The sequence below is a fragment of the Heterostelium album genome (assembly GCF_000004825.1).
Source record: "Heterostelium album PN500 unplaced genomic scaffold PPL_contig12, whole genome shotgun sequence".
Lineage (NCBI taxonomy): Eukaryota > Evosea > Eumycetozoa > Acytosteliales > Acytosteliaceae > Heterostelium > Heterostelium album.
In genome coordinates this window covers 1,084,335-1,110,748 of record NW_008805089.1, presented here as the reverse complement: position 1 = coordinate 1,110,748, position 26,414 = coordinate 1,084,335, and the positions used below count along the sequence as shown (strand labels likewise).

The following is a 26,414-nucleotide window of genomic DNA, read 5'->3' as shown; positions in this document are numbered from 1 at the left end:
GTCGTTTCTGTATCCGACGTTGTAAAAAGCTTACACACAATGTCTCTTGGCTATGTTTAACTGTGGTGTCTAAAACTACCCAAGTGTTTAGAACAGTGACTGTGTAAGACAGACGACTGTTCTTGCTCGATGATTGCCAAGACCAACATTACTTCAAAAAAAAAAAAAAAAAAAAAAAAAAAAAAAAAAAATTAAATCAATTGTACAATTTTACTTTATGAGAAATAAACTTATTAAATCTTATTCACTAAATCAATTGATCGTATACAAACTGAACTGTAGATTGTATTTTGTTTGATTATCTAATCTTTTAAGTTGTACAAGTGAGTCCCCACTTCTATATTTAGTCGTTTTTCTTTTGTCATTCTGATTGTAACTATTGTCTATAGACGTCGTCGGTAAAAAGCTGAATACAAAACACATGCATAAATGTATATATAAATTAATAATTATTTATTGTTTTTTCGATTGTTAAGTATATCATCTGTTTTAATATTGTGGTGCTGGTGTTTGAGTAAGTAAAACGTTGAATCTCTTCTTTAAAGCAATTCTCTCTCTTGAGTATTTATCATCAACTGAAAAACGAGCTGTTTAAATAATAAATGATAGAATGTTAGTACTTATTAGATTCTAAAGTAGATAATGATAAATGTATATATGTACCTGGGTGAGCAGAATAGGCGAATTGACCCTTTGGACCCTTTTTCTGTTAGTTTTTTTTAAAACGATAAATTGTGTTAATAGGTGCGTGGTAAAGTAAGAATATCAGTAACAATGTTAAGTACAATACCTTTAAGGTGTATTTTCTTTCACCATTTTCAACATAGTACATCAAATGCATTTTTGTATATTATATATTTATTTATTTATATTATTATTGGTTGGTGTTGGCACAACTATTCGTTTTATTATTGCTCGTTTTTTTAATTTGATTTTTTTTGAATTTTTTTTTGTAATTTTTTTTTTAAAAAAATTGTAATTAAAGTTTGTGTTTATGATTAAGAGTGAATCACAGACAATAAATATTAACAGTTGAATAGATCATATCATGAAACCTTATACATTCATATTAAAATGAGTAAAATTAAATCAAGTAAATAAAAATAGAAAAAAATGTCATTTAAAAATTTTGAAATAAACATGGAAATATATATATTAGATTTACACAATATAGAGATATTTATTAGATGAGGACCTGAAAATAATATAACAATCTAATAGTAAATTGTTAAATTTTCAAGAAAGTAAATTAACAATAAACAAAAAAAAATAATCTGACAATTTTTTTTTTTTAAATCACCAAATATTTCGGTACTCGTTTTTATTGTTATTTTTTTCGTTCTAATAAATAATGCCTTATTTTGATATAGTATCAAAGGTACCACCTCAATCAACTACCAATAAAAGGTCGAGCTCCCCTAACAATGGAAATAATGAAAAGCTTACTGTAGTTCATTTTAATCTAAAGTTTGGTGGCAGTGGTGAAATGATGTGTGAAAGAAATAGCAGGTTTTGGAAACCGACCAAAGATGATTTAAATTTTCTACTACTTGACTCACAGGAAAAGAGAACACCAGATCTTTCTACCATCTACTTGCAGTCATTTACAATATTAAAATATGATAATCAATTCAATTTACCTATATCTCTAAATTTCTCTGGACTTCCACAATCAAACAATCCAAATATTTCACACCAAGTCATTTTATCTTCGAAAACCACCAATGATTCTTTAAATTTAAATTTAGTAGCAGGGTCCCTAGAGAAACAAGAAGAAAATAATACTCAAACTACACCAATACAATGTCCTATTCCATTACCAAAAATAACCATCGATAATGAACATAATTCTCTAATAACATTTCCAAATGAACTTCTAGGATTTAAAGGTATTTAGTTAATATTAATTTTCAATTCCGTATTCTCTAACTAAAAGAAAATAACTTATTTATAATTATTTATACTATCTAGATAATATTAATAAACCAAAAACAATATGTGGTTGTGAAAGAATTGGTGATTTCGATTATTCATGTATGCATATGAAAAATGATTTAGAAAAGAAATATCATTTGTTTAATCCATTTCAGTTTATGGCAACTGTTCAACGTTTGGACGAGAAACCTTTCGCACGAGGAAAGAACCAGAGTGAAATCTCAATTGACATTGAAATGAAATTCTACTTTCTACATTATTTTGAAACGCAAAAGACAACAACATCAAGATCAAGATATAAAAAATGAAACCTATTATTAATTAAACAATAAAACAAAAAGATTGACTGATATTAAAATAAATATTCTATTAGTTGTTTTTTTTTTTTTTTTTTTTTTGATAGTTTATTTGTTATTGATTGTTGCTATTGATGTTGTTGTTATTTGTTTTGTTTTATGTATGTAAATGGTTGGTTGTTGTTGTTGTTTTTATTATTTTGTTAATGAATAATTATTTTAAACTGTCTTTCTCTCGGAGATGGCACGAACGACACATCCCATACCAGCCTTCTTCAAGGTGGCTTCGTACCACTTGAAAAAGAGAGCAGCGTTTGTGTTGTCAGAGGTGGCGGCAGCAGCGAGACCACGATAGATGTATTTCATCAAAATATCCAATTGATCAGCATCGAGTGACTCTAAACAACCGTCGATTTCCTTTTCCTTGATGTTTGACAAAACATTGATAACGATTGCAGCGTTTTGATCTTTAATTGCTTGTGATTTAGTGTAGATTGGTGGATCTGCCAAAACAACTGGTAAGGCATCAACTGCTTTACTTCTACAATTAAAATAATCAATCATGATTGAAACATGTTAATAATCAATTAACTTTTAAATAACTTTTGTGATCAATCAATCATTAACATCATCATCATCATCATCATCAATGCAATTCATTGATTGTTTTCCTGTTGTTATTATATTATATCTTTTATGCTAAATCTATTCTAAATTTGGTTGAATTCGTGTAGGTAGTGTTTGTTTTATATAATATATAATACATATATGAGATGGACTGCAGTCTAACAAATTTGATAGATTGATTGATTGATGATTGATCGAATTGTTACTTACTGATTCAAAAATTTGGTGACTTCTCTCTCTCTTGCAGCAATATCGGATTTGTATTCAGCATCAGACTTTCCACCGGTAGTCTTCTCTTCGATGTTTTCTTCTTCGTAGTTGCTCATTTTGATTTATATGTATATATAGTGGTTTGTGATGAATGTTGTACAGGAATTAGATAATTTAAGTTTTGTTGTTTGTTGAATCAATTCAATAACTTTTTTAAAACTATTATTGTGGATGACTGTTGTTGTTGTTTATAATACAAATTGAATATATATTAATAATATCAATAAATTTGGCAGTAACTTTATTTTTTGATGTTAACACTGCTCTTTTGACCAATATGAACCTGATGAAGCACCAAAAAAAAAAATGGATTTTTTTCAAATTTCAATTAATTTTTATTTTTTCACCAATTTTTTTTTATTTTTTTTGAAAATTTTGGTAAGCTTGTTAAAATGATAAACCCATTGCATTTCAATAAAAAAATCAAAACAACATTTGGGTTGGTTTTTGTATTGAGTGGGTTGTTTTCTATTTTTTTTTTTGAATAAACATGATTTTTTGAACTTCAGTGTGGAATTTGATTGAATCAAATAAATAAATTAAAGCAGACTTTTTTTTTATTTTATTTTTAAAGAAGGTGTATATATTTTATATAAACATTGTAATCACTACACTCTATTTTTAAATCTCGAGAGATTTGATAAGTTTGGCAACATCAATTCAATAATAGCACAATGATCATCATCAAAAAGTTGTATAAATAAATTGCTAAATATATACAATATATATTTGTTTAGTTTGCCAATTCGCATACACATTATTTTAACTTAACAGATAAAAACAAAAAAAAAAAATACTAGAGTGGTTATGTGGTTTATATGGTTGGTGTTTGTTGTTATTTTTGCGTGTATAATTGTTTTGCGTTGTGAGAAACAGCAATACACAACCGATTTTTGTTTGTTTTTTTATAATGATAGTAGTGATTGATGTGAATGAGTGTGGAGGTGTGAGCTGATGTGATTGACACATGTGTGGAGTAAATTTATAATATTATTATCACTTTTTAATATTAAAAAGCAAACAAAACAAAAAAACATACAGTTATTTATAAATCGACAATATTTTTTTTTTTTTTGACTTTATTCTTTCACAGTCAATCATTCAATTCAATGTTATTGAATCATATATTCAAGTCAATATAAATATATTAATTCATTATAATCAAATAATCAAACAATCAACGAGTGTGCCAACCATACCATACCATATCAAACAACATTTAAATCAAATCATAACAATCAACAACCATCTTTCATCTTTCCTTTTAATTTTTACTTACTTCTTTATAATTATTCTATACATTCTACCTTTTTATTAAAAAAAAAAAAAAAAAAAAAAAAAAAAAAAAACAAAAAACAAACAAATAAAAATAGTAATAACTTTTGTAATTCAAACCTACAACGCAAATCTCATACAGTACTACAAACAACACATTGCATTTCACTCTCACAATCTAAATTAATTTATACAAAAATTAATTAAAAACAAAAAACAATCGACATTTTATTTCTTTCTACTTTTTTTTATTTTATTACAAAAAGGTTTGAAACGCAAACAAAACAAACCCAATTTTTTTAGTTTATTCATTAGATTACAAAAACAATCTATTTGTTTCACTTTATTTAGATAGTACTACAATATATATACACTGAAAAGACACTTTTTATAAAAAAAAGGTCTCATTGTAATATTACAACAAACAACATTTTTGACGAACCAAAATAATAATCAATTAATTGTTATTTTTTAATGTGTATCATTGCAACTATCAACAATTTCACAATATATAATATTACTATAGTAAATAATAAACAAAAATCAATAGTAAAGCTGTAAAAGTAAATAGTATTATTGTATATAAAAGAATATAGAGTTGTTAACCTAATTGTAATACCCTCAACACCCAGTAAATAAGTCAATACACTAAAAGAATTGAAAAACAAAGAGACAAGAGAATATCAACAAATATAAAACCGACCGATATCAATACCATTGAAATAAATAGAAGTTAAACATCAAAGTTGAACAAAAAGCAAAAAAGGAAAAAGAGTCACTCATCATCACCATCAAATAATCAAATTAATAAAACCAAAGAAAAGAATATTAATAATAATAATTACATAAAAGCACACAATATCTAACATTCTAGTTAATATAGTTATAATAGTTTAATAATAGTTAAAAGTAATAATAATAATAATAGAAATAGTAAATAAAATAAAAGAGTTTGATTATAAATTAGATAATTTATAAAAGTAATATATATTAAAGATGACTACAAAATTGTTAGCGAATCAATTAAATGGTAAGTACATAATCAAGTAATTAAAATAGTAAATCAATTGGTTTTACCTTTTTTGTATTTTTACCAAATTTGGTAAAAAGCATAAAATAGACACAATCGATTTGTTTTTATTTTGGTCAAAGGATTATCAAACTGCTGAACTCAATAAATAAATAACCAAACATTATTGATCATTATACTAATAATAATGAATTATTATAATTATTTTAATTAGGTTTAATGAAAGATCCAGTGGAGGGATTCACAGTTGAATTGGTTAATGAATCATCACTCTATGAATGGAAGGTAAATATATTATATAATATAATTTTAAAATTTAAATCCAACCTTTATCTTTTATTGTTGATTTATAATTGTGGACAACACAACAGTTTGGTGACTACTCTATATTTATTATAGTTATTTGATGTGTTTGATAATTAGTGAAATATGAAATAATTTCAGATTATTTTGATTTTAGAATTTAATAATTATAAAATATAACAATGTGTTTTATTTCAATCATCGATGGCAATCAATCAATCATCCTAAATATCCAATACATAGATGGACAGTAGATCAACATATAGTATATATTTTACATTATTATTGTTATTTCATTCTATATTTGGTAGTTAAAACAAATCATTAAATAGATAGAAACATAAAATGTGGATTGGTTTTTTGGTTTTTTGATTTTTAAATAGTTCCAGTCACTCTCATCAACATCATCATTATACCTCTTACTTTCAGGTGTTTATTATATGAGAATCCTATCTTTTTATTTCTATTTTTAATTTCATTATCACACACATACATACACACAAACAACCACGCAATCAAAATCTATAAACAAAACTACCTTATCTCTATCTACCACACTTTCAATTGAAAAAGATAGAAATAAAATAAATAAACAATAGAGTGAGAGTAACATTTGTTTAATATATTTCCAAACCTTCTTCTACTTTTTTTTTTATTCGTTTCATGAAAGAAACGACAATATAAATAATTAAATTGTGTGGACAAATAAACACAATATTATCCATTGTTGTTTTTTAATATTTTAAAAGTCTGTTTTTTTCTTTATTATGTCTGTGTTTGTGGTCAGTTTCCAAAATATCATTTCCTACTCATTGAGTAATATTACTTTGTTGGTAATTAATATTAATATTTACATTTGCCAACTGTGAGAAAATATCACGATGTGAGGTTTAGGAATAATCAATCCACTATTTAAATCAATTCCAATTCAATTTTATAATCATTAAATCAAAAATTAAATTAAACTTGACCAATTAGAAATACCAATTTATATTACTTTAAAACTATATATTTTCCAATACAACTAAAAATAAATAATAAAATGAATCAACAATCATCATATACATCTTCACCAATGCTCTACTACTATTCACCATCGAATTTATGTTCCAATTCTATTCCACCATCACCACCATCGACTCCACTCTCGATCGTACAACATTATAGTGGAAATAATAGTGATATGGCAATGTGTGATATTAGTTCACAATCACCTATAACAAATTTATAAATACAACAATATATAATATATATAATCATTTTTGTACTTTTAATAAAAAAAAAAATTGTAATATTAATAATAAAATAAAAAAAGGTATATTTAGAAGGACCAAAAGATACATTTTATGAAGGTGGAGTTTTCCAATTGTTATTGACGTTTCCAAAGGACTATCCAATGAGTCCACCGTCACTGAGATTCCTTTCAGAGTTTTGGCATCCAAATGTCTATCAAAAAGAGGGCAAAGTCTGTATCAGTATTTTACATCCACCTGGCGAGGATGCACTGTCCGGTGAGCTACCTCAAGAGCGTTGGCTACCAACACAAACAGTTTCGACAATCATTCTCAGTGTCATGTCGATTCTCAGTGATCCAAATTGCTCTTCGCCAGCCAATGTCGACGCCAGTGTCGAATGGAGACAGAACCGTGATGCCTACAAGAAGCGTTGTGCCAAGCTCGTCGAGAAGGCAAACGCATCCAAGCCAGCACACATTGTCATTCCACATCCCGACACCAACCCCGAGGAGCACAAACGTTCAGTTGAGAAGATAAAAATGGCAGAGCGTGGTATGGATATAGATTATTTCGAGATGGATGAAGATGATTATAACAACTATGACGAAGACGACGATGATGATGATGAAGATGATGAGAATGTAGATGAAGATGGTGATGACGATGACGATGAAGACGGTGTAGATGATGATGAAGAAGAAGATGATGACAATGATAATAACGCCAATGAATCAACAAATGTAAATACAACAAATAATAACAGTAGCAGCAACAACAACAACAATAGTAGTATCAATAATGAATCAAATCAAAATACAACCATTACAAATAATGCGCGCACCAACATTATTATTCAACAAGATAATGAAAACACAACACCGCCTTGTATTGAAAGTTATAACCTCTCACCAACTGTATCTACCTCGCCATCATCAATCGAAAATAGTATAGTCTCAGAAAACAATAACAACAGTAACACCGAACAATCAACAACAACCACAACAACAACTACAACAACATCGACATTGAATAACAATAATCTTAACAATAACAATGAATTAAATGAAAACAACATTGTAAATAACAACAGCAACAATAACAATAACAACAAAAAGAAAAAGAAATCTAAAAATTGTATAATTATGTAGACATTAATCTGGTTTTTCCAAACATATATATCAAAATAAAATAAAGACTCATGCACCCAAACAATTGTTTGTTTGGTCTATATATATATATAGATTTTATCATAAAAAATAAAATAGTATTTGTATAATTGATTAATATCTAACATATTAACATACTGTATTTTTTTTAATATGAACTAAAACTTGTAAAGCTAATTTAATAAGATGGGCAAAAGCAAATTTTCTCTAACTCATTCTGTACGTATTTTTATTCAAAAAAATAAACCAAACTAAAGTTTTTTAGATTTATTCATTATGAAATGATGTAGGTGGTAAGAAATCAGGTTCACACAAATATTTTGGACAACCGTGACTGGATTTCGAGGGGTATGATACCAATCTGAAATGGTCTGAACATTTTGGAATGGCCAAAGAGCAGAGTCCACTCTTGGTACATTCATCAAAGGAGTAGCATCTATCTGAACCTCTGATGTAAGTAGTAACATGGCCTGCTAAACATTTTGCTAATGGTAGTTCTGGACATTTGGTTGGAGGATCATTGATGTTGACATAGGCAGAGTGGATAACCAAGTTTCCTTTATTGGCAGTACCATATACAATAGCGGTGTACGGTTTTTCAGCAACGATCTTGCTCTCCAACCATGACATATCAAACAAGAAGATGCTATTGTAAGCACTGTCATCGAAATTATTGATTAGAACCGATGTATTCTTTCCATTGATGAGGACAGCTCGCTTTCCTGGACACTGACGTTCGGGAATACACATGATTCCAGAGTTTTCGATTTGATAGAATTTTCCTTCTGCAGGTGGTGCATTGGGAGTGGGAACTAAACGATAGGCTTGTTGTACACGGAAGTTTATAATCGGTCCCATTACGGTCATGAAGAAACCTTTGATTACGACATTGTTTGCACCAGCGCTTAGAACAATGCTCTGATTGACACTACTCTCGAAATATAGGTTTTTAACCTCTATATTTACATTGGTCTTTGAGTTGACCTCACTCAACAAGAATTTCGTGCAATTGGATGAATTTTTAGGACAGAATATTCCACTTGGTTTAAATGTAAAGTACGATGGTAGATCTTGACACAAACTGACTTGAAGAGTCAGTCCAATAAAAAAAAGAAAAATATATTGATTTTTAATCATGTTTTGTTTTTTTTAATTTAATAAAATTTGTTGATAGAAATAAATATTTATGTGATTTTAATCAAATGATTCAAAAATATAAATGATTTTTTTGTTTTTTTAAAATAAATTAATAATTAATAATAGATAAATATTGACACCCCAAAATGTGTTAAAATATATTTATTATAAATTTTGTCAGTTTAGTATTGGTGAGTCAATTGTAAGGTAAAGATATAACTTTCATATATTTAATAGAAATAAAATAATATAAAATTATTTTTTAATCATAGAGTGTATGTTGATTGATTATCAAGTTCAATCAATCTTCAAAAGATAGATACTCTTGTTATTTCTAAATATAGCATTTCAGGATATAAAAGTGAAAGTAACTATCTTGAACATCTATTTTAATAAATACACTTTTAATATCTAAATTAGATCATAACAATCTGATTTTGATGATTGTACTTGGAAAATAGGAATTTGTTGATCAGAAATACTAAATTAACTTAATAATATGTTACCCATTAACAAAAACAACGAAACACAATTTAAATAATCGATTTAAATATATTCGCTTAATTAGTTAAAAGTTACAACACAATGTTTCGATATTTTATTTTTAACAACATATCGAGTATGATATAATTCAAATACTATTATTCTACTAATCATGATTGGTTATTGTCGGCAGCAGTCAGAGTTACCCTTGGATGTTTAGAAACATAGAGATCTGCCAACATCATTATGTGATCAGAAGGATCAGTTAGTGATGGGAGCTGTCTTGGATAATGATCACCTATTTCCAAAAGTTTAGAAACTCTTAGTTTCTCTGACATCCAAATTTGATCTATGCTACCTGTGAAATGATCTAATTAATTTGAATAATAATAATTTTATATTAATTAGTAAAGCCTAATCTAGATTTGTGTAGCTATTATTTCAAGTATAATTACTTGTTCGAATTGTATATTTTGGTTCACCATCAGGACGATGACTATAGGCACTGGACATTTTAAATGAATGTGAAAGAGTGTAGCCATTCAACTCGTATTGACCATAGTCCATTAACGTATATGCTTTTTGTGTTGGTCCATTGTTGTAGTCACCGCAAATTACCAAAGGAGTATCTCTAGGTAATGAATGCTTATCCAATAGATTACCAACAACCATCATGAATATATGTAATTGAATAACCTGTGCAATATAGTTGATATCAAAATCAGGTGATCCCCAATGTAACTGTTGTTAAAAAAAAAAAAAAAACATAACAAAGTTAGCGAATCTTCCACAAAAACATCTGATCAGAATAATAAACTTACATGTACACTTCCAAATAATATGCTTGAAGAAGTTTGTTTATCTTGAAGCAACGCTAGTGAGAACTTGTTATGATGCATTGAGCTGCTTAGAAGATCGAGATACTTGGCGGTGATTGACGATTTGAGGAGTGGATCTAATTGTGCCGGTGTAAGGAGGTTCTTTAGATTCTTATAGTGTACCATTTGGAGTTCAATAGGCTGGTATCTCGATGTCTTGAAGTAAGTAATACTCTGTTCTTCTTCGTAACGTGCGAGATCGCATAGCGGTGTGTGTAGATAGCCAGCTTCCACCAACTTTTTGGTGAGTCGCTCCATTCTCACCTCTGCTTCCTGAAGACATACAACATCGGGACTATGCTCCAGTATGTACTCTGGTAGAACCCATTGCCGGTAGTTCCTGTAGAGCGAATAAACAGGACATCCTACATAGTTAGCCGGTGAAGTATAACAATCTGCCAAGATATTGAATTGCATGACTCTAAACGATGAGTTGGTCATTGCCGTTTGTTCTTCTTCGATCTTCTCATTCTCCAATGAAACGAGATCGAGTTGTTTGATATCAGACCAAACTCTTGGGTGTCTGTGCTGTACGGTCGCTTTCAACTCGAATGGTTTCTTTTTGATTGTGAACTTCAATGTCACTTGTTTATTGGCATGTTCGACACGCGGTATAAACAGTGCGTTTTCCTCGTTGAGTGGAATGATATTGGAATCGGTTACTCCATACACCGATTTGATTTGAGCGGCTTCACTTTCCTCATCTGATTTATCTGATTTGAAAAACTTTGATATCTTTGATAGAATTGTCTTTGAATGATGCTGCTGTTGTTGTTCATGTTCATCAGCTGTTAAACCAACACCACTCTCCTTAACATACTCTACATCATCAATATAAATCTTTAGATCTTCAATACAATTATAGTGTATAAAGTTCTTAAAGCTTGAAAACAATACTGTCTTTGCTGAGTCTACTTTATTAGGATCAACAGTCTCTCTATATGCCAATCGAAGTGGTACATTTACAACAGGTACCGGTGGAAATAATGATACTATCATCTTTTTTTTTAAAATACAAATAAATTTACAAAACTATTATTATTATGTGTTTTTAAATAAATAGTTTAATTTAAATTGATTTGCAAACTTTGAATCGAGTCTATTTTTAATTATTATTGATTTTTTTTTGAATTTTTTTAAATGTGATAAATAAATATTCTATTTAATTTGAATACCCAATAATAAAATTCTCAATAAATTTAAACATATATAACAAACTGCTATGATCATTCTCTTTTTATCATTATCTATAAAATAAAACATTTTTCTAACAATTTTATCTAATCAAAGAATATATCATTTTACTATAACTCATTTAATATAAAATTGTTCTCGAACATTACATTTACTCATGTTCCAGAAGAATGACTGAAATTAAGACTCAAACTTTGAAAGAAGATCACATAATTCTTTTCATCTAATATTTTTTATAAAAATAATCGATTTCACAATTTTTCATTATTTTTACACAATATTTTTTCCCTCGATTTCACATTAATCAGAATATATATATAAATACAATAAGAATGTCAGTTTTTAGATCAGCTTCAAGTTTATTTTTGAATGGTGGTGTTAATAGAGCATCTTTCCTTAGCACCAGATTCTATTTTACAAAGGCAGATGATGTAAAGTCATTCGATAAGTTTTTAGATGACAACAAGAGTGCTGTAGTAGACTTTTATGCAGAGTATGTTAAGTGCTTTTAGAGATTGTTTGTTAGTTGTTGATGGAATGATAAACAATCACAATGATTGATATCGATAGCTAACTAACTTGTTGTTGTTGTTGCTTTGTCAATCTTTAATAAATGTGTAGTTGGTGTGGACCATGCAGAATGATGAACCCAGTTCTAGAGAAAACCTTCAACAATGTCAAAGATACCAAGCTTGCAAAACTAGATATCGATAAACTACCCGCTATCGCCGAGGAATTCGGTGTTAGTTCAATCCCAACCATCATTGGTTTCAAAGATGGTAAAGAAGTCGTTAGAGTTATTGGTGCTGTCAATGAAAAGAAATTATTAGATCTCATCGAGAAAACAAAATAAATAAACATTCACAACAATCAAATAACATAATATTTAAAACTAGTAATAAATAAAACATAAAAAACATCTATAAAAAAAAAAAAACTAATTAGATTAAGTTTCTTTTTTTATTAACTAAAACTAATAATAATTAAGTTCATTCATTCAATAATTAAGTTATTATTAGTATATATTTATGATATCAATCTTGATATTTATCAATTGACTAACATAAAAATAATAACTATAGTTTGTTTATAAATTTATTAATTCGGATTTGGGTTTGACTACCCAATACAAACTATTAATGGTAAATTTCCAATGAAGTTTAAATATTTTTAGGTTTTCGGGTCAACAAGTTGATTTTTTCATGAGAAGAAGCAAAAAAAAAACAAAAAAAAATACATCTTGCAATCTATTTTCGATTTCTATTTTTTATTTCAAATTAATATTTTTCTGTCTACCTGTTTATCTCTTCTCTGTATTATATAATACAACATTCATTCTATTTTGTTTGTTTATTTCACACATCAATCAAATATCAATCAAATAATTAATTAAAAAATTAAAATTAAACAAAAAAATCTTTTAAAAAAAAAAAAAAAACAAAAAAATTGACTTTACACTTAAAAGATCTGTTTTTTTTTTAACAATTAATTAAAATTGTTGTTTTACATACACTTTATTACTTTTATTGTTTAATACATATTCAATTATTATTTTCATTATATATAATCAAAAAACAAAACAAAACAAAACCAAACAGATAGATATTAAAAGTAGATAAAATAAATATATAAATATATAAACATACAGAAAATAAATATATATAATGGCACCAAGAAAAGTAGTGAAAATAGTTATAATTGGTGAGAAAAGGTAAACAAATAATGTGTTAAGTTAATAGACATATAGATAGATAGAAAGATTGATATTAATCAATCAATTGTTATTACTATAGTGTTGGAAAAACAAGTATATTAAAAAGATATGTAGATCAAAGATTTGTACCACTGAAACCAACGATTGGAGTGGATTTTGTTAATAAAGATGTTATGGTCAATGACAAGATGGTGACACTGCAGCTTTGGGATACATCGGGTCAAGAGAGATTCCGTAGTCTCGAGATTTCATATTATCGTGGTGCAGACTGCTGCATTCTGGTGTTTGACGTCACCAACGAGAAAACACTTCACGAACTAAAGATGTGGCGTGAAGACTTTATAGACAAGACCGGTGTTCAGAACCCCGATCAATTCCCATTCGTCGTGCTGGGCAACAAGGTCGACGAACCAGAGAACAGAAAGGTTACAGAGCGTGCTGCAACCAACTTTATCAAGGAGATCGGTGGAAACATTTTCTATTTCGACACCTCTGCAAAGGATGCCACCAACATCGAAGAGGCATTCGCAACCGTTTCAAGAATTTCTTTACAAAATTTAATACCTAGTGATTCTCAGCGGTAAATAATCAATCAATCTAATTATAAGATACAAATAATCAAGTAAAAAAAAAAAAAAAAAACACTAACATTTTATATTTATTATTCACAGTGAGGATTTAGTAGTATTGGACACAGTATCTTCAAAATCAAGTTGTTGTGGTGGTGGACAATAGTTTATAATATAATAGATTAAAAAAAAAACATATTGTTTTAGATATTTCAAAAACAAATCATATATATAGTTTATTCTTCTTTCTTTGTATGAGGTTCTTATTACTTTCGATAATTATCGTAATCTAAAGAATTGGATTCGATTTAGAGACTATGTTTTTAAGGAGTCTGTTACCATTCATCTTTTGCGTAGCTTGACTCGTCGTCATATGTGGAGCTTCTCAAAAAAAGTCGATCACCATGGTTTTTTGGGAAATCATAATTCAGAATTTCATTTTTTTAATTTAATTTAATTTTTGTTTTTTTGTAAAAATATTTTAAGATCTATAGATAATTAATTATGATATGATATCAAAGCTTTTTTAGTTTATTTTTTTAAATGAATTATGTAATTGTTTTTATAGATGATTGAAATCTAATTTTGATTGATAGTTATTGATAGAACAATTAAAATAAAATGCAAAATTTATCAAAACATGTTTTTTTAATCTCTTAAAAAAAAAGATAAATATAGATCTATCTTTTCATCATGTATAAATAGAAAAGATTTATTTCGAGTCATCAACGTTAAATTTCCACTATTATCTTTGCTTGCTTAACATAACATTTAATACACCCTTCAGTGAACCGAGATAAAATTTTTGTGACATTTAATTTTTTGAAACAAAAATTACTTTTTTAATTAGTTTTTTATGTTTTCAATATTAACTTACAGTAATAATAATTATAAAGATATATAAATATAATTATAATATTATTATAGATCTATATTAAATATTATTAGATAATGATAAAAGATCCAAAGTTTAGTTAATTTCCAATACTTATATATTTTAAATTTATATTTTTTTTAGTTTAATATTTTGTTTTGTTTTGTTTTTTTATTATTAAATTCAATTTTTAAATTAAATAGATAGAAACTTTTATATATATTTAGCAAATAATAACAGATAGAAAAGAAAAGAAAAAGAATAGAGTAATAATAGAATAAAAGATCTAACATTTGAGAGAGAGAAACTTGTTAGTTTAAAATTTCGAAGAGGAAGAAGAAGAAGAAGATGGGTATCAATTCTTCGAAATCTAATCAACATAACGATGGGAACGGTGGTGAGAGGAAATCGAATTTCAATGGTGGTGGTGGTAGTAGTAACTCTGATACTGATATGCCAGATTCTTCTGATAACAAGAATAATAGTAGCAGTAGTATGAGTAACTCGAGTGGTAGTAGTGGAAGTGGAAGTGGTAGTCGGAATAACAGTAGCAGTAATTATAATAATATTAGTAATAGCAACAATAATAACAATTCGAATTCACAACAATTACAAGTTATAAACAATGTAATCGATTATAAATCACTGTTGAAAAAGAAAAACAATGAACTTCTCAATGTTTTAGTTGAGAAAGGACCACCTATCTTCCTTGAGTTTCTCTTGTTTCTCAAGACACAGTTGGCACACAACCACATCTCAATGCGACAGTTCATAGAAAAAGTAAACATTGTCTTTTATCTCTCTGTCGACTCTAAAGATATCAAGCAGTATCTCTCCTCCATTTCAAAGCCACGCTCATGTCACAAAGTATGGGGACCAAACGGATTATTCTATCGTTGTAAAACATGTGCACTTTCACCAAGTAGTTCAATTTGTAAGTTACTTTTAATCAATTAAATATCAATACAATAGATTTAAAATGTTTGATCAACTGTACTGTATGATTAACACCTGTGTTTTCAAAACAATTATAATTTGCAGGTTATGATTGTTTTGCAGCTGGACCACATGAGAAAGAAGGTCATGACTATTCAACGAGTTTTGCATACTATGGTGGAAGTTGCGATTGTGGAACGATGGACAGTTGGAAAGAGTCGGGATTCTGTTCGAATCATGCGCATACCGGTCCCGAAGAGGATCCTACTCTCAATATGAAATCCGATCTCCTGATATCTACACATCTCTCGATTCGTTGTATACTTTCCATTATTTTGGAGTTGAACAGCCACACTGTATTCCAAACGGAATTCTCACACGTAAGCGAATCCGTCGCCAATCAGTATTCGCTGGAGCTGCTCACTTGGATTGACGGAGTGGCGCATATCGGTGCCGCCATTTCACATGTGTTGTGCGAGGAGCTGTGTTACCAGACACTGAATCCATCGACGCTGCCAATCACCCACAACGAACCACTGAAATTCAGTCGAGCCGACGACGCCGTGCACTATTCGCTCCCAGTAGAATTCCAACCACCCCTCGTGCGACTCATCTTGTTGGAGGGCGCGGAACTCTACTCAAAGATTGTCTATCTCTTCTTGTTTCTGCTGTGCGACCACACGTTTAAAGTTGGATTCTCAAAGTCCTATACACACGTCTACTCGCAGCTCGCCAAGATCTCGACAATCGATGCCGTCTACAGATATTCACCACAGGTATTCTCTATCAGTTCGATATCGACGCAGTTTAGCAAGGAGTACAATCCATCGTTTTTGGATACCACTCTAGATGCTCTGCTTATGGTTCTTAGCAGGGGTGGATCGTTGGACAGACATCACACCGCGATCATCAGTGATATCAAGACGTTGATTCAAGCACCGACACTCTGTCACTATATTCTCTTTGAGAAGCGTTCTCTTCTCAACAAGTATCTCTATGTGCTGCGACGTGCTCATTGCTTCGAGCGATTCACTCGCCAGATGAACACACACGTAGAGTACGACCGCGACGAATGGATCTATTCGTTCCAGCTAGACTCTGAATTTCGCGATATCTCCAAGGAAATGATTGAATCTATTCCCGCCGATATCAAACTCAAAGATATGTTGGACTTGATCGACTATTACACTAATTTCCTGGTCGACGCAACCACAGAATTCAGTGGCAGCTATCTCGGTGTCTCCGTGTCAAATACCGACCTGTTCGATGGAACCAGTTCAGTCTCACTGATACTCCCACTGTACAGATTCTACGTACAATTGATACAGAAAACAAGGTCACTCTTTGGAGATTCAACCGATTTGAAATCACTATTCCCAAAGCGAGTCAATCTCAGCCGTATATTGATGCCATTCGTTCTTTGTCAAGTATTCGTCCACCAAGTCAACAACAGCTACTGGGTTAGAAACAATCATGACATGGTTAGAAAAAAAGCATTCCTTTATTGTTTATTCTTTTTAGAAAATGATATATCCATCATTCAAACAAGTAAGTTAACAAACAATAATAATTAAGTAATTTTCCAAACAATAATATAAACACTAATTAATATTATTATCAACAATAGTTGCTTCAGTATTAGATGTAAATGAATTCTTAATTTTTGCTTCAAAAGAATTTGGAGCATTCTTACCGGTTGTCGTTAAGAATCAAAACGATCATAACAATCATAAATACTTTCATTTCTTCAAGTTTATCATTCAGATCTATCAGGAGAGAGCATCGATGGTGCCAAATAGAGAGTATGTCAAGAATGCGTTGGTTCACCTGTTGTATGGCCAGGCAAAGACTCATAGCAAGATTGAATCTACAATGACCTATCTGGACAAGGAGCAACTCTTTGAAAGTATATTGCAAGAGGTGGCGACAATGGAACAGCAAACACACACTGGTGACCAACCGGCAATCTTTAAGTTGAAACCAGAGTTTTGGAAACAATTCAATCCATACTATCCACTCTATACGCCACAGAACGTAGAGGATTCAATCGTTGCCTACTTTGACTTTAAAAAGAATCGTAAACTCAAGAATCCTGATTCCTTACCGTTGCCACCACCATTGGCACCACTAATCGAATGGAATCAACCGGTAGAAGAGATTGTTCATTCCGATTTCGCTCACTACATGGCACTTTCACTGCTACACTCATTTACTAAACGTATATTCGAATCTGGAAATACAACACCCGATGATATCCCAGAGGTAATGTTTGCAGTCAATGAATGTCTTTACTATTTGGCATTGTCAACAAATGTAATGAAACCATGGTATGGAAACGATAATAACGACAACAACAACAACAACGATAAAGGAGATTGTTCTTCACATTTACCAATGGATAAACTTAACCATCCAGAACTCACCTTTGTTTCCCATAAACATTCTGTATTGTGTATGCTACAGAAATATCTATTTAAAGACACTGTTACATCGACATTCGATATACTCATTGAGATGTTAAAGCGAACACATCAGAACAACTTGTTTGTCGATAAGCGTGATCTCATCACCAAGATAATCGATTCACTCTTTGGTTATCATCCAGACATCCAGGAGTATTTGTTTGAAAAGTATCCAAATTACAAACAGACTCTTGAGGAGCAAGTAAAGTCATCCGATGAGAAACTAAAGGGTGCCAAACAACGTCAAGCAGAGATCATGGCAAAGTTCACACAGCAACAAAACAAGTTTTTGATGACGCTCGACTCTGACGATGAGTTGGAGAGCAACGATTGCCAAGTGGCAACCTGTGTTCTTTGTTTGAAGGGAAACTACTCAAAGAAGGATCCACTCTCTGTCATTGCAATGTATCAGTATTCAACGCTGATCACCTTTTCAAAGATTGCAGTACTTGCCAACCTACCACTGCGACTGAAGAAGCACTGCAAGGATTTCCTCAAGTACATATCGTTCCCACAGCAACGATCACAACTCGATCTTCTCAACTATACATCGTCTCTACACATGAGATGCTGTGGACATCACATTCACCACGATTGCTTCAAGCACTATACCGATGCATTGATGCACAAGGCATCACAACTCGACGGCTTCGAAGGTGATCATATCATTCGACCATTAAGTGGTGAATTCTTATGTCCAATGTGCAGAAGAGTTTCAAACATTATCATACCAATTGTAGATAACAATAGTAATAATAATAATAATAATCAACAACAACAAACAACAAACAACACAAGTTCAACAACAACAACAACAACAAACAAAGAAAGAACTTCACCATTTTCACATTTAAGTATGAGTAATGGAAGTAGTAGTAGTAACGCAAGCAATGGAAGTAGTAACTTGGTAAACAGTGGCGGTAAAGATCAAATTGAGATACTTTCAAATAGTGGAAAGGATCAACAACAAGCGACTGTTAGTAGTGATAGTGATTTAGAAAATAATAATATCAATACAGACAGTAATAATAACAATAGTTTATCAACAAGTTTTGGTAAAGAAAAGATGGATTCATTCGATGATGTAACAAAAAATCAATTGTCAAATTGGTTTTCATCTTTAGTTCCCAAAGGAAAGAGTTCTGCTGCATCACCAGCCAAAAAGTCTGAAGAAAATCTTTTCTTTTTCCACGAGTTGAATAGAGTCGCTTTCAAAGGTGGCAATGTAGATACAATTTCACCTTATTTCCTCTGTCAATTAACTGCTAGAAATATAGAGTTTCTAGAGATTGCAACAAGAGAAATACAACAACCAAGTAACAACAATAATAACTATAATAATAATAACAATAATAATAACAGTCAACAACAACAACAAACACCACAATTTTGTATAGGAGCAGATATTTTTGCACGCGATATTTTAACTATTAAATCATTGTATAAAGTATTCAGAGATTATATTCATCAGCATAAAGAGCACAAGTACAGAGAGTCAACCATCGATCTATTCAAGGGTATGTCAGAGTCGATTCTTTCCATCGATCCATTCGGTTCATTCATTCTGTTCCTCTCTGTATTGGATTCACCCAGCAACTTTGATATCGATGTGATCACCAGTTTCTCACTCGATGTATTTGTAGTTCAGTTCATTATCACAAAGATCTATTCGACACTCGAGAAAAAGAAGAAAGTATCATTGATTCAACTGATTCTCGAGTATCTAGACCAGCTTGCCGCTCAATCACCAGAGGAACAGAGCATCTTTTACAGAGATCTACTGGTGCACATTTCACCACTGCTCAGATGTCTCTGTCTTTCTCAACATATACTGTTCAACAAGATTCCTACACTTCAACGTGAAGACATCATTATGAAAGACAAGCTTTTCTCAATGCTTGGAATCAGCTCGTTGGAGGCAATCGTCACCAAACAGAGAAAGAACCCATTGCTACCAATATGGGTGAGTCGTCTCGAGAAGAACTCACCGTTCATCATCATGGAGCCAAAGAGACCGACCTTTATCGATCTGCCAAACAACTACAAAGATATCTTTATCAAGTATCTTAACATTCCCTGTATAACCTGCAAGACCATCCCTACCAAGAGTGCAATCTGTCTGCTGTGTGGACATCTCATTTGCATAGACAGCACTTGCTGTGTCATCAATTCATCTACTGAAGCCAATAAGCACATGAACGTTTGTGGTATCTACAAGATCGGTGTATTCCTCGAGACCAAGAGCCCAACGGTGGCGATCATCCGTGACTATCGTGAGAGTCTGATGCACGATGCCTATCTCGATCAATACGGAGAACCAGATTCACACTTGGACCGTGGTAAGCCATTGTATCGCAGTGACATCAACCTACAAGAACTCTGGTGTTGCTGGATATCACATTATCTTGAAGAGAAATTCTTAAGCTCATGTTCATTACATGGAAGAGATTATTAGCCAAAAAAAAATAATGGCAACAGTGTAGTGTACGTGATCCTTCCCACCCAATTTTTTTTTAAAAATAAAAAAAAAATAAGTAAATTTTAAAATGATCATTTATTACCAAGAAAAAATATTATTTTCTTGATTATTTATTATATATTTATTTTGAGTTGCACAAAGTATGAGTAAAAATAGTATACATTCTGTTTATCCTTTAAAATCTATGGAGAGTATAGATCCATCAAGTGTAATACCTCTATCAAAGGTTAAATGTAAATATTCTAAGAAATTCAATGTTAGAGTCTACGTAAAAAGAAAGATCAAGCTAAAAAACTTTCAATTTGCCATTCTCCTGGATGATAGTCATGCTGTAATTTTCAAATATTTGTATTTAGATAACTATAAATGATCTAATAAAAGTATTATTTTTAAAAACTATAGAGAAACCAAATAAAAATCATCTACAATAATTCCTTTCCAGATCAATTCGAAGATTTGGTTGAAGGAAAGACATGCTATATCACCGATGTGCTTGCTGAAATCTCTTACTTTGCTGTGGATCATCCATTCACTCTGAAGAGCACTTTTGATACCAAAGTGATTCCATGTCCAAATGAATTCTCATCACTTCACACCCATTATAAGTTTATATCAATGAGTTCATTGGAATCGGATTACAAAGAGTTGATTGCATGCAGCCGAAACTATGTTGATGTGATCGGATATGTAAAGAGTAAAGAATCACCACTAGTTGTTCCGAGAATCAGTGACAGTGATTATATGGAAGGAACGACACTATCGATACAGACAATCACACTGGCTGACTCTAAAAACTACTCGATCTCAGTTACTTTCTTTGATGAATCGATCAGAAGATATCTTCCTGATATCAATGTTGGTGATATAATAGCAATCAAATCTGCAAAGATTTCGTGTTTCAACAGATTATCACTCATATACTCAAGTGGAACCTACCATGAGAAAGACACTGTAAACTTCAAAGAATATAGAGAATTAAAAGATTGGCTATCGGATAACAATGTCAATCATCAAAACAACACATTGTTTAAATCACTAACTAGGCAGTGTTATAGAGACAAAATGGTATCGACAAACATAGCATCGATATCATCGAAAATCTTCAAAGAGGAACATGATTACACAAAAGACAATCTATACTTAGTGAAAGGTCATATCACAAAGGAAGCGAGATCACTGGATAGTGATCGTTTTGGTTGTCCAAACTGTTATCAGATTTTTAACGATAGACTCTGCAATGTATGTAATCTTCCACCCTGTCGACTGTTGGACATTACCTTTACATTGACGGATGCCAATGACGATGGGGATATTAAAAACAAGATCGATCTGGAGGTAAGAGCCCGAGATGAAATTGCTGAGCGTCTGGTCAAAATGAAATCAAATCATTTTTCGACAGAATCAACATTACCTCCTACCTTTAAGATTGAAAAAGATTTTCTGTTTTCCATGGGACTAAAACTACTGGAAGTAGATAAGTGGGAACTTGTCTATTTTTGATAATCCATAATAAAATATCAATAATTTTAGAATAAGTTGGAAGTCATTTTGTTAGAGTTTTATTAGATCTATTAGTCTGAAAATGTCAGCATTGATCAAATATAAAATCGGATTTTGAATATGTTTTGAACCAATTTATTCAAGTCTAATATATAATATGAATAATTAAGGTTTATTTCTTTTTTGTACTATTTGTTACGATAGCTTGTGCATGTTTAGTATCCTTAATGTGTTGGAAGAGTTTGTTTCTAGTTTGGAAATCTTCTGCACAAACGTGACATTTGAATTCCTCTTTTGATAGGTCTTGTTGTTTTTGTTTCTTTTTCTCTTCTCTCTGTAGTCTCTTTTCTTTGGCTTTACCAATCTTTTTGGGTTGTGATTTTTGTTTGTCGTCATCGCTGTCACTATCCAAAAATTTGCTCTTAAGTGCTTGTTTTGACTTTGATTTCGGGAATGAATCTTCAGAGTCACTCTGAGAATCATTATCTTCGATGTCATCGTCGTCTTTGGACAAAGAAATTACATTCTTCTTCTTTGATTTCTTTTCTTTTTTGTTTTTGTTTTTCTTTTTTGATACACCTACTACTTCCTCTTCCTCTTCCTCATCTTCATCTTCATCATCCTCTTCATCTTCGACGGGTGTTGGTGCTTTAACTTTACTTTTTCCCTTTTTCTTATTAACAATGCCTGGTACATCTATCAGATCGTCATCCTCATCACTTTCTACTTTCTTATTCTTATTCTTATTCTTTTTCTTTGATTTGCTATTATTATTACTATTATTATTTGTTATTATCTCTTCTTCTGCATCATCATCTTGTTCACTATCACTATTCTTTGTCTTTGTTGGTGTTGATGACTTCTTATTTTTACCCTTCTTTACCATACCATAAGGTTCTTCATAATCGCTATCCTTTTGCTCGTCTCTATCGTCTTCATCCTCTGAAAGATCTTGTGGTGTCTCTAGATCCATGTCATTTACACCACTCTCAATATCGTCGACACCATCGATACTGACAGTGCTCCTTAGATTCTTAAGATTCTTCTTGTGAAGATTTGATCGCTCGTGTTCAGTCATCTTTTTGCTCGATTTGAATGTTCTCTCACAAACGACACAATAGTACTCTGGTACCTCTTCATACTCTGCATCGTCCTCCATGAATCTGACACCCGCTGCTTTCATACGTTCGTATTCCTCCTGTTGTTGCTGACGATGTAACTTGAGAGCTTCACGATGTTCCGCCTCGCGAATGACACGCTCCTCATCTTCCTTGACCTTGCGTTCCTCCTCCTCGATTCTGATCTTCTTAATGTACTCGATGACACGCTTGTCACGCTTATAGATAAACTCTACCAAATGACGCACCTGATCCTGATATTCCTGACGCGCAAACTGTCGTTCCTTTTGATTCTCTTTCTCCATGAGTCGCTTGATCTGACGATTGGGCGCGTCATTAGTATTATATTTGTCGGCCATTGTGAAACGTTTCTTGGTAACAAAGTCACGCCAATACTGGTAGAACTTAATGACATCGGCGGAATCGGCATCGCTCTTTCCAAACATTGGAACCGAACGAATACGAGAGGATGACGCCGAGCTCGTTGCCTGGAAGTCTTCGTCGGCTTCGACCTCCTCTTTCTGAATGTCTTGGAAGACACTCTCGTAGACCGTGTAGAAACCACGTTCACCATCGTCATAGGCATCGTAACAGGTTGTACTAAAGTACGCCCAGAGATTGATGTGCGAGGAGTCGTCGTCGGTGCCACGCAAAATCGCTTCACGATGATCATCGTACCACTTTCTCTCGTTGGCATCGGAAAGAATGGTATAGGCATGATTTACCTCTTTGAAACGTTCATCGGCTACTTGAAGCTGATGTTGATTCTTATCTGGATGCCAAATCAATGCTTGTTTTCTGTAAGCACGTTTAATCTCGTCGGCAGTTGCAATTCTTGACACCTCCAAGACTTCATAATAGCATCTTATCTTTGTCATTGCTTTTTTGTTTCAACAACTAATATTACATAAATATATATATATAAATAAATAAACAATCTATTCTATTTCACTCTAAACTTTGACAAGTCAAGTTAATAAAATCGTTATGATAAAACTAGTTTTGGTTTTGAAAATGAGAAATTTAGTTGAACTCGTTTTTTTTATTAATTTTTTTTTTAATTTAATTTATCGTGTAGTGTTTTATTTATATGAAGTCACACAAAGAGATACATAAATCAATGAAAAATCATTGTACAACAAACGATCAACAAAAAATTTTTAATTTAATTTTTAGAGTAAATGATTAGAAGTTATAGATTTTGAAAGAACTTCTCTTATCTTTTTTTCCTGGATATAATATTTTATATTTTTTGTTGTGTGAAGACAAAGTTAATGTTCAGTTAAATTATGAATATATATTATAGATATATATAAGATATGTATGAATCTCCAACATGTCTATTATTCAATGAAAGAATGTTTTTTATTGAAATAAAAAATTTTGTTTAAAAAGTTGATCATTGAATTTGTAGTACGAATACTTGAATTATAATATAAAATAATAAGAATAATAATAATATTGATTGTAAAATGGATAAATATCAGATGGTTAAACTTATTGGTGAAGGTACATATGGTGTTGTATCTTTGGGCATAGAGAAATCAACTGGAAGAGAGGTAGCTATAAAGAAAATCAGAAAGATACTCATCAATAAAGGTGTAGATGATGGTGTCAGTTTCTCTGCTATTCGTGAAATAAAGATGTTACAGGAATTGAAACATGTCAATGTTGTAGAGGTAAATATATTATGTTTTGCGGATTGATGTTTAACTTAAGATACATCACTTTTTACTAAATTACTCTATAATTATATGTCGATTTACTTTTAAATAATATATATATATATAGTTATTAGATGTATTTGCACATAAAAGTAATGTATATTTAGTTTTTGAATTGATGGCATGGGATCTACAACAAGTCATCGAAGATAGATCGATCATTTTGAAACCATCCGATATAAAGAGTTATATGAAGATGTTATTACAAGGTATTGAAGCATGTCATAACAATTGGATATTACATAGAGTAAGTGAAGAGATATATTTTACTAACCTATATAACAACAACAACAACAACAACAACAACAACAATATATTGATTAGCTAATCTGTTTATTCATTAACATAATGGTTAAAAATAGGATCTTAAACCAAACAATTTGTTGTGTTCGGCCGATGGTGATATGAAATTGGCAGATTTTGGTTTGGCAAGACAATATGGTAGTCCGCATAAAGTATACTCACCGCAAGCCGTCACTATCTTTTATCGTGCGCCAGAGTTGTTGTTTGGTGCCAAGTCGTACGGACCATCGGTCGATATGTGGTCGATTGGCTGTATCTTTGCAGAGCTGATGTTGCGTACACCCTACTTGCCGGGCACATCAGAGATCGATCAACTAACAAAGATATTCAGTGCACTCGGTACTCCGAATGAAACTGTGTGGCCCGGTGTCACTTCGCTGCCAAACTACATTCAATTCACCGATTTCCCGGCGACACCATTCGCGCAGTTGTTCAGTGCGGCATCGCCAGACGCCATTGACCTCCTCCAAAAGATGCTCACCTACAATCCAGCTGCACGATGCTCGGCAACCGAAGCACTGGCACACCCTTACTTTAGCAACTCACCAAAGCCATCGGCACCCAAAGATCTACCGAAACCGAGCAAACCATCAACAACCATCGATATGAATCCACAGATCAATAACAACAACAACAATAATAATACTAGCAACAACACCAATCTCAATCAACTGTTCAATTCACAATCAACCAAATACTAATGAGTAGATGTTACATCTCAAAAAATATTATTATAATTGTAATCCCTAATTTAATTATTAATATTACAAACAAATAAAATTGAGAATAAAAAAAGAAAAAAAAAGGACAAGATCACCACCATAATAATATTGTGATCATTTTCCAAGAGTGATGATAAGGTTACACAAAGATTTGATTTATCGGGATTGGCCTCGTTGTAACAAC

General features: G+C 31.3%; 12 protein-coding genes across 12 annotated transcripts; 7 read left to right on the top strand and 5 right to left on the bottom strand.

Moving 5' to 3' along the window:
- Nucleotides 1-489: 489 nt before the first annotated feature.
- nola3 (H/ACA ribonucleoprotein complex subunit NOP10) lies at nt 490-841 on the bottom strand (the record flags this gene model as incomplete). Its single annotated transcript, XM_020576549.1, has 3 exons — nt 490-587; nt 664-700; nt 791-841. 3 exons carry the CDS (start codon nt 839-841, stop codon nt 490-492), a joined length of 186 nt encoding a protein of 61 aa, XP_020433798.1.
- A 233-nt stretch (nt 842-1,074) lies between these two features.
- PPL_05674 (uncharacterized protein) lies at nt 1,075-2,243 on the top strand (the record flags this gene model as incomplete). Its single annotated transcript, XM_020576548.1, has 3 exons — nt 1,075-1,093; nt 1,371-1,889; nt 1,972-2,243. The coding sequence occupies 3 exons, from the start codon at nt 1,075-1,077 to the stop codon at nt 2,241-2,243; spliced, it is 810 nt and encodes a 269-aa protein (XP_020433797.1).
- A 207-nt stretch (nt 2,244-2,450) lies between these two features.
- arcE (actin related protein 2/3 complex) lies at nt 2,451-3,184 on the bottom strand (the record flags this gene model as incomplete). Its single annotated transcript, XM_020576547.1, has 2 exons — nt 2,451-2,772; nt 3,069-3,184. The coding sequence occupies 2 exons, from the start codon at nt 3,182-3,184 to the stop codon at nt 2,451-2,453; spliced, it is 438 nt and encodes a 145-aa protein (XP_020433796.1).
- A 2,215-nt stretch (nt 3,185-5,399) lies between these two features.
- Nucleotides 5,400-6,209, top strand: PPL_05672 (uncharacterized protein; the record flags this gene model as incomplete). The annotated part of the gene is made up of 4 exons (XM_020576546.1): nt 5,400-5,433; nt 5,648-5,718; nt 5,894-6,001; nt 6,120-6,209. The coding sequence occupies 4 exons, from the start codon at nt 5,400-5,402 to the stop codon at nt 6,207-6,209; spliced, it is 303 nt and encodes a 100-aa protein (XP_020433795.1).
- Nucleotides 6,210-6,778: 569 nt separating this feature from the next.
- On the top strand, nt 6,779-8,224 carry PPL_05671 (uncharacterized protein; the record flags this gene model as incomplete). The annotated part of the gene is made up of 3 exons (XM_020576545.1): nt 6,779-6,922; nt 7,052-8,047; nt 8,213-8,224. 3 exons carry the CDS (start codon nt 6,779-6,781, stop codon nt 8,222-8,224), a joined length of 1,152 nt encoding a protein of 383 aa, XP_020433794.1.
- A 180-nt stretch (nt 8,225-8,404) lies between these two features.
- On the bottom strand, nt 8,405-9,274 carry PPL_05670 (uncharacterized protein; the record flags this gene model as incomplete). Its single annotated transcript, XM_020576544.1, has 1 exon — nt 8,405-9,274. The coding sequence occupies one exon, from the start codon at nt 9,272-9,274 to the stop codon at nt 8,405-8,407; it is 870 nt and encodes a 289-aa protein (XP_020433793.1).
- Nucleotides 9,275-9,927: 653 nt separating this feature from the next.
- PPL_05669 (endonuclease/exonuclease/phosphatase domain-containing protein) lies at nt 9,928-11,950 on the bottom strand (the record flags this gene model as incomplete). The annotated part of the gene is made up of 5 exons (XM_020576543.1): nt 9,928-10,127; nt 10,213-10,498; nt 10,579-11,634; nt 11,854-11,882; nt 11,941-11,950. 5 exons carry the CDS (start codon nt 11,948-11,950, stop codon nt 9,928-9,930), a joined length of 1,581 nt encoding a protein of 526 aa, XP_020433792.1.
- A 211-nt stretch (nt 11,951-12,161) lies between these two features.
- On the top strand, nt 12,162-12,682 carry trxC (thioredoxin family protein; the record flags this gene model as incomplete). The annotated part of the gene is made up of 2 exons (XM_020576542.1): nt 12,162-12,322; nt 12,451-12,682. The coding sequence occupies 2 exons, from the start codon at nt 12,162-12,164 to the stop codon at nt 12,680-12,682; spliced, it is 393 nt and encodes a 130-aa protein (XP_020433791.1).
- An 811-nt stretch (nt 12,683-13,493) lies between these two features.
- On the top strand, nt 13,494-15,220 carry rab7B (Rab GTPase; the record flags this gene model as incomplete). Its single annotated transcript, XM_020576541.1, has 3 exons — nt 13,494-13,540; nt 13,623-14,123; nt 15,214-15,220. The coding sequence occupies 3 exons, from the start codon at nt 13,494-13,496 to the stop codon at nt 15,218-15,220; spliced, it is 555 nt and encodes a 184-aa protein (XP_020433790.1).
- A 114-nt stretch (nt 15,221-15,334) lies between these two features.
- Nucleotides 15,335-22,468, top strand: PPL_05666 (uncharacterized protein; the record flags this gene model as incomplete). Its single annotated transcript, XM_020576540.1, has 9 exons — nt 15,335-15,920; nt 16,028-16,302; nt 16,546-17,470; nt 17,550-20,017; nt 20,293-20,347; nt 20,532-20,723; nt 20,995-21,131; nt 21,266-22,333; nt 22,439-22,468. 9 exons carry the CDS (start codon nt 15,335-15,337, stop codon nt 22,466-22,468), a joined length of 5,736 nt encoding a protein of 1,911 aa, XP_020433789.1.
- A 67-nt stretch (nt 22,469-22,535) lies between these two features.
- Nucleotides 22,536-24,359, bottom strand: dnaja5 (DnaJ-like subfamily A member 5 protein; the record flags this gene model as incomplete). The annotated part of the gene is made up of 1 exon (XM_020576539.1): nt 22,536-24,359. One exon carries the CDS (start codon nt 24,357-24,359, stop codon nt 22,536-22,538), a length of 1,824 nt encoding a protein of 607 aa, XP_020433788.1.
- A 594-nt stretch (nt 24,360-24,953) lies between these two features.
- cdk7 (CDC2/CDK family serine/threonine-protein kinase) lies at nt 24,954-26,209 on the top strand (the record flags this gene model as incomplete). The annotated part of the gene is made up of 3 exons (XM_020576538.1): nt 24,954-25,160; nt 25,273-25,452; nt 25,568-26,209. The coding sequence occupies 3 exons, from the start codon at nt 24,954-24,956 to the stop codon at nt 26,207-26,209; spliced, it is 1,029 nt and encodes a 342-aa protein (XP_020433787.1).
- Between the last annotated feature and the right edge of the window lie 205 nt (nt 26,210-26,414).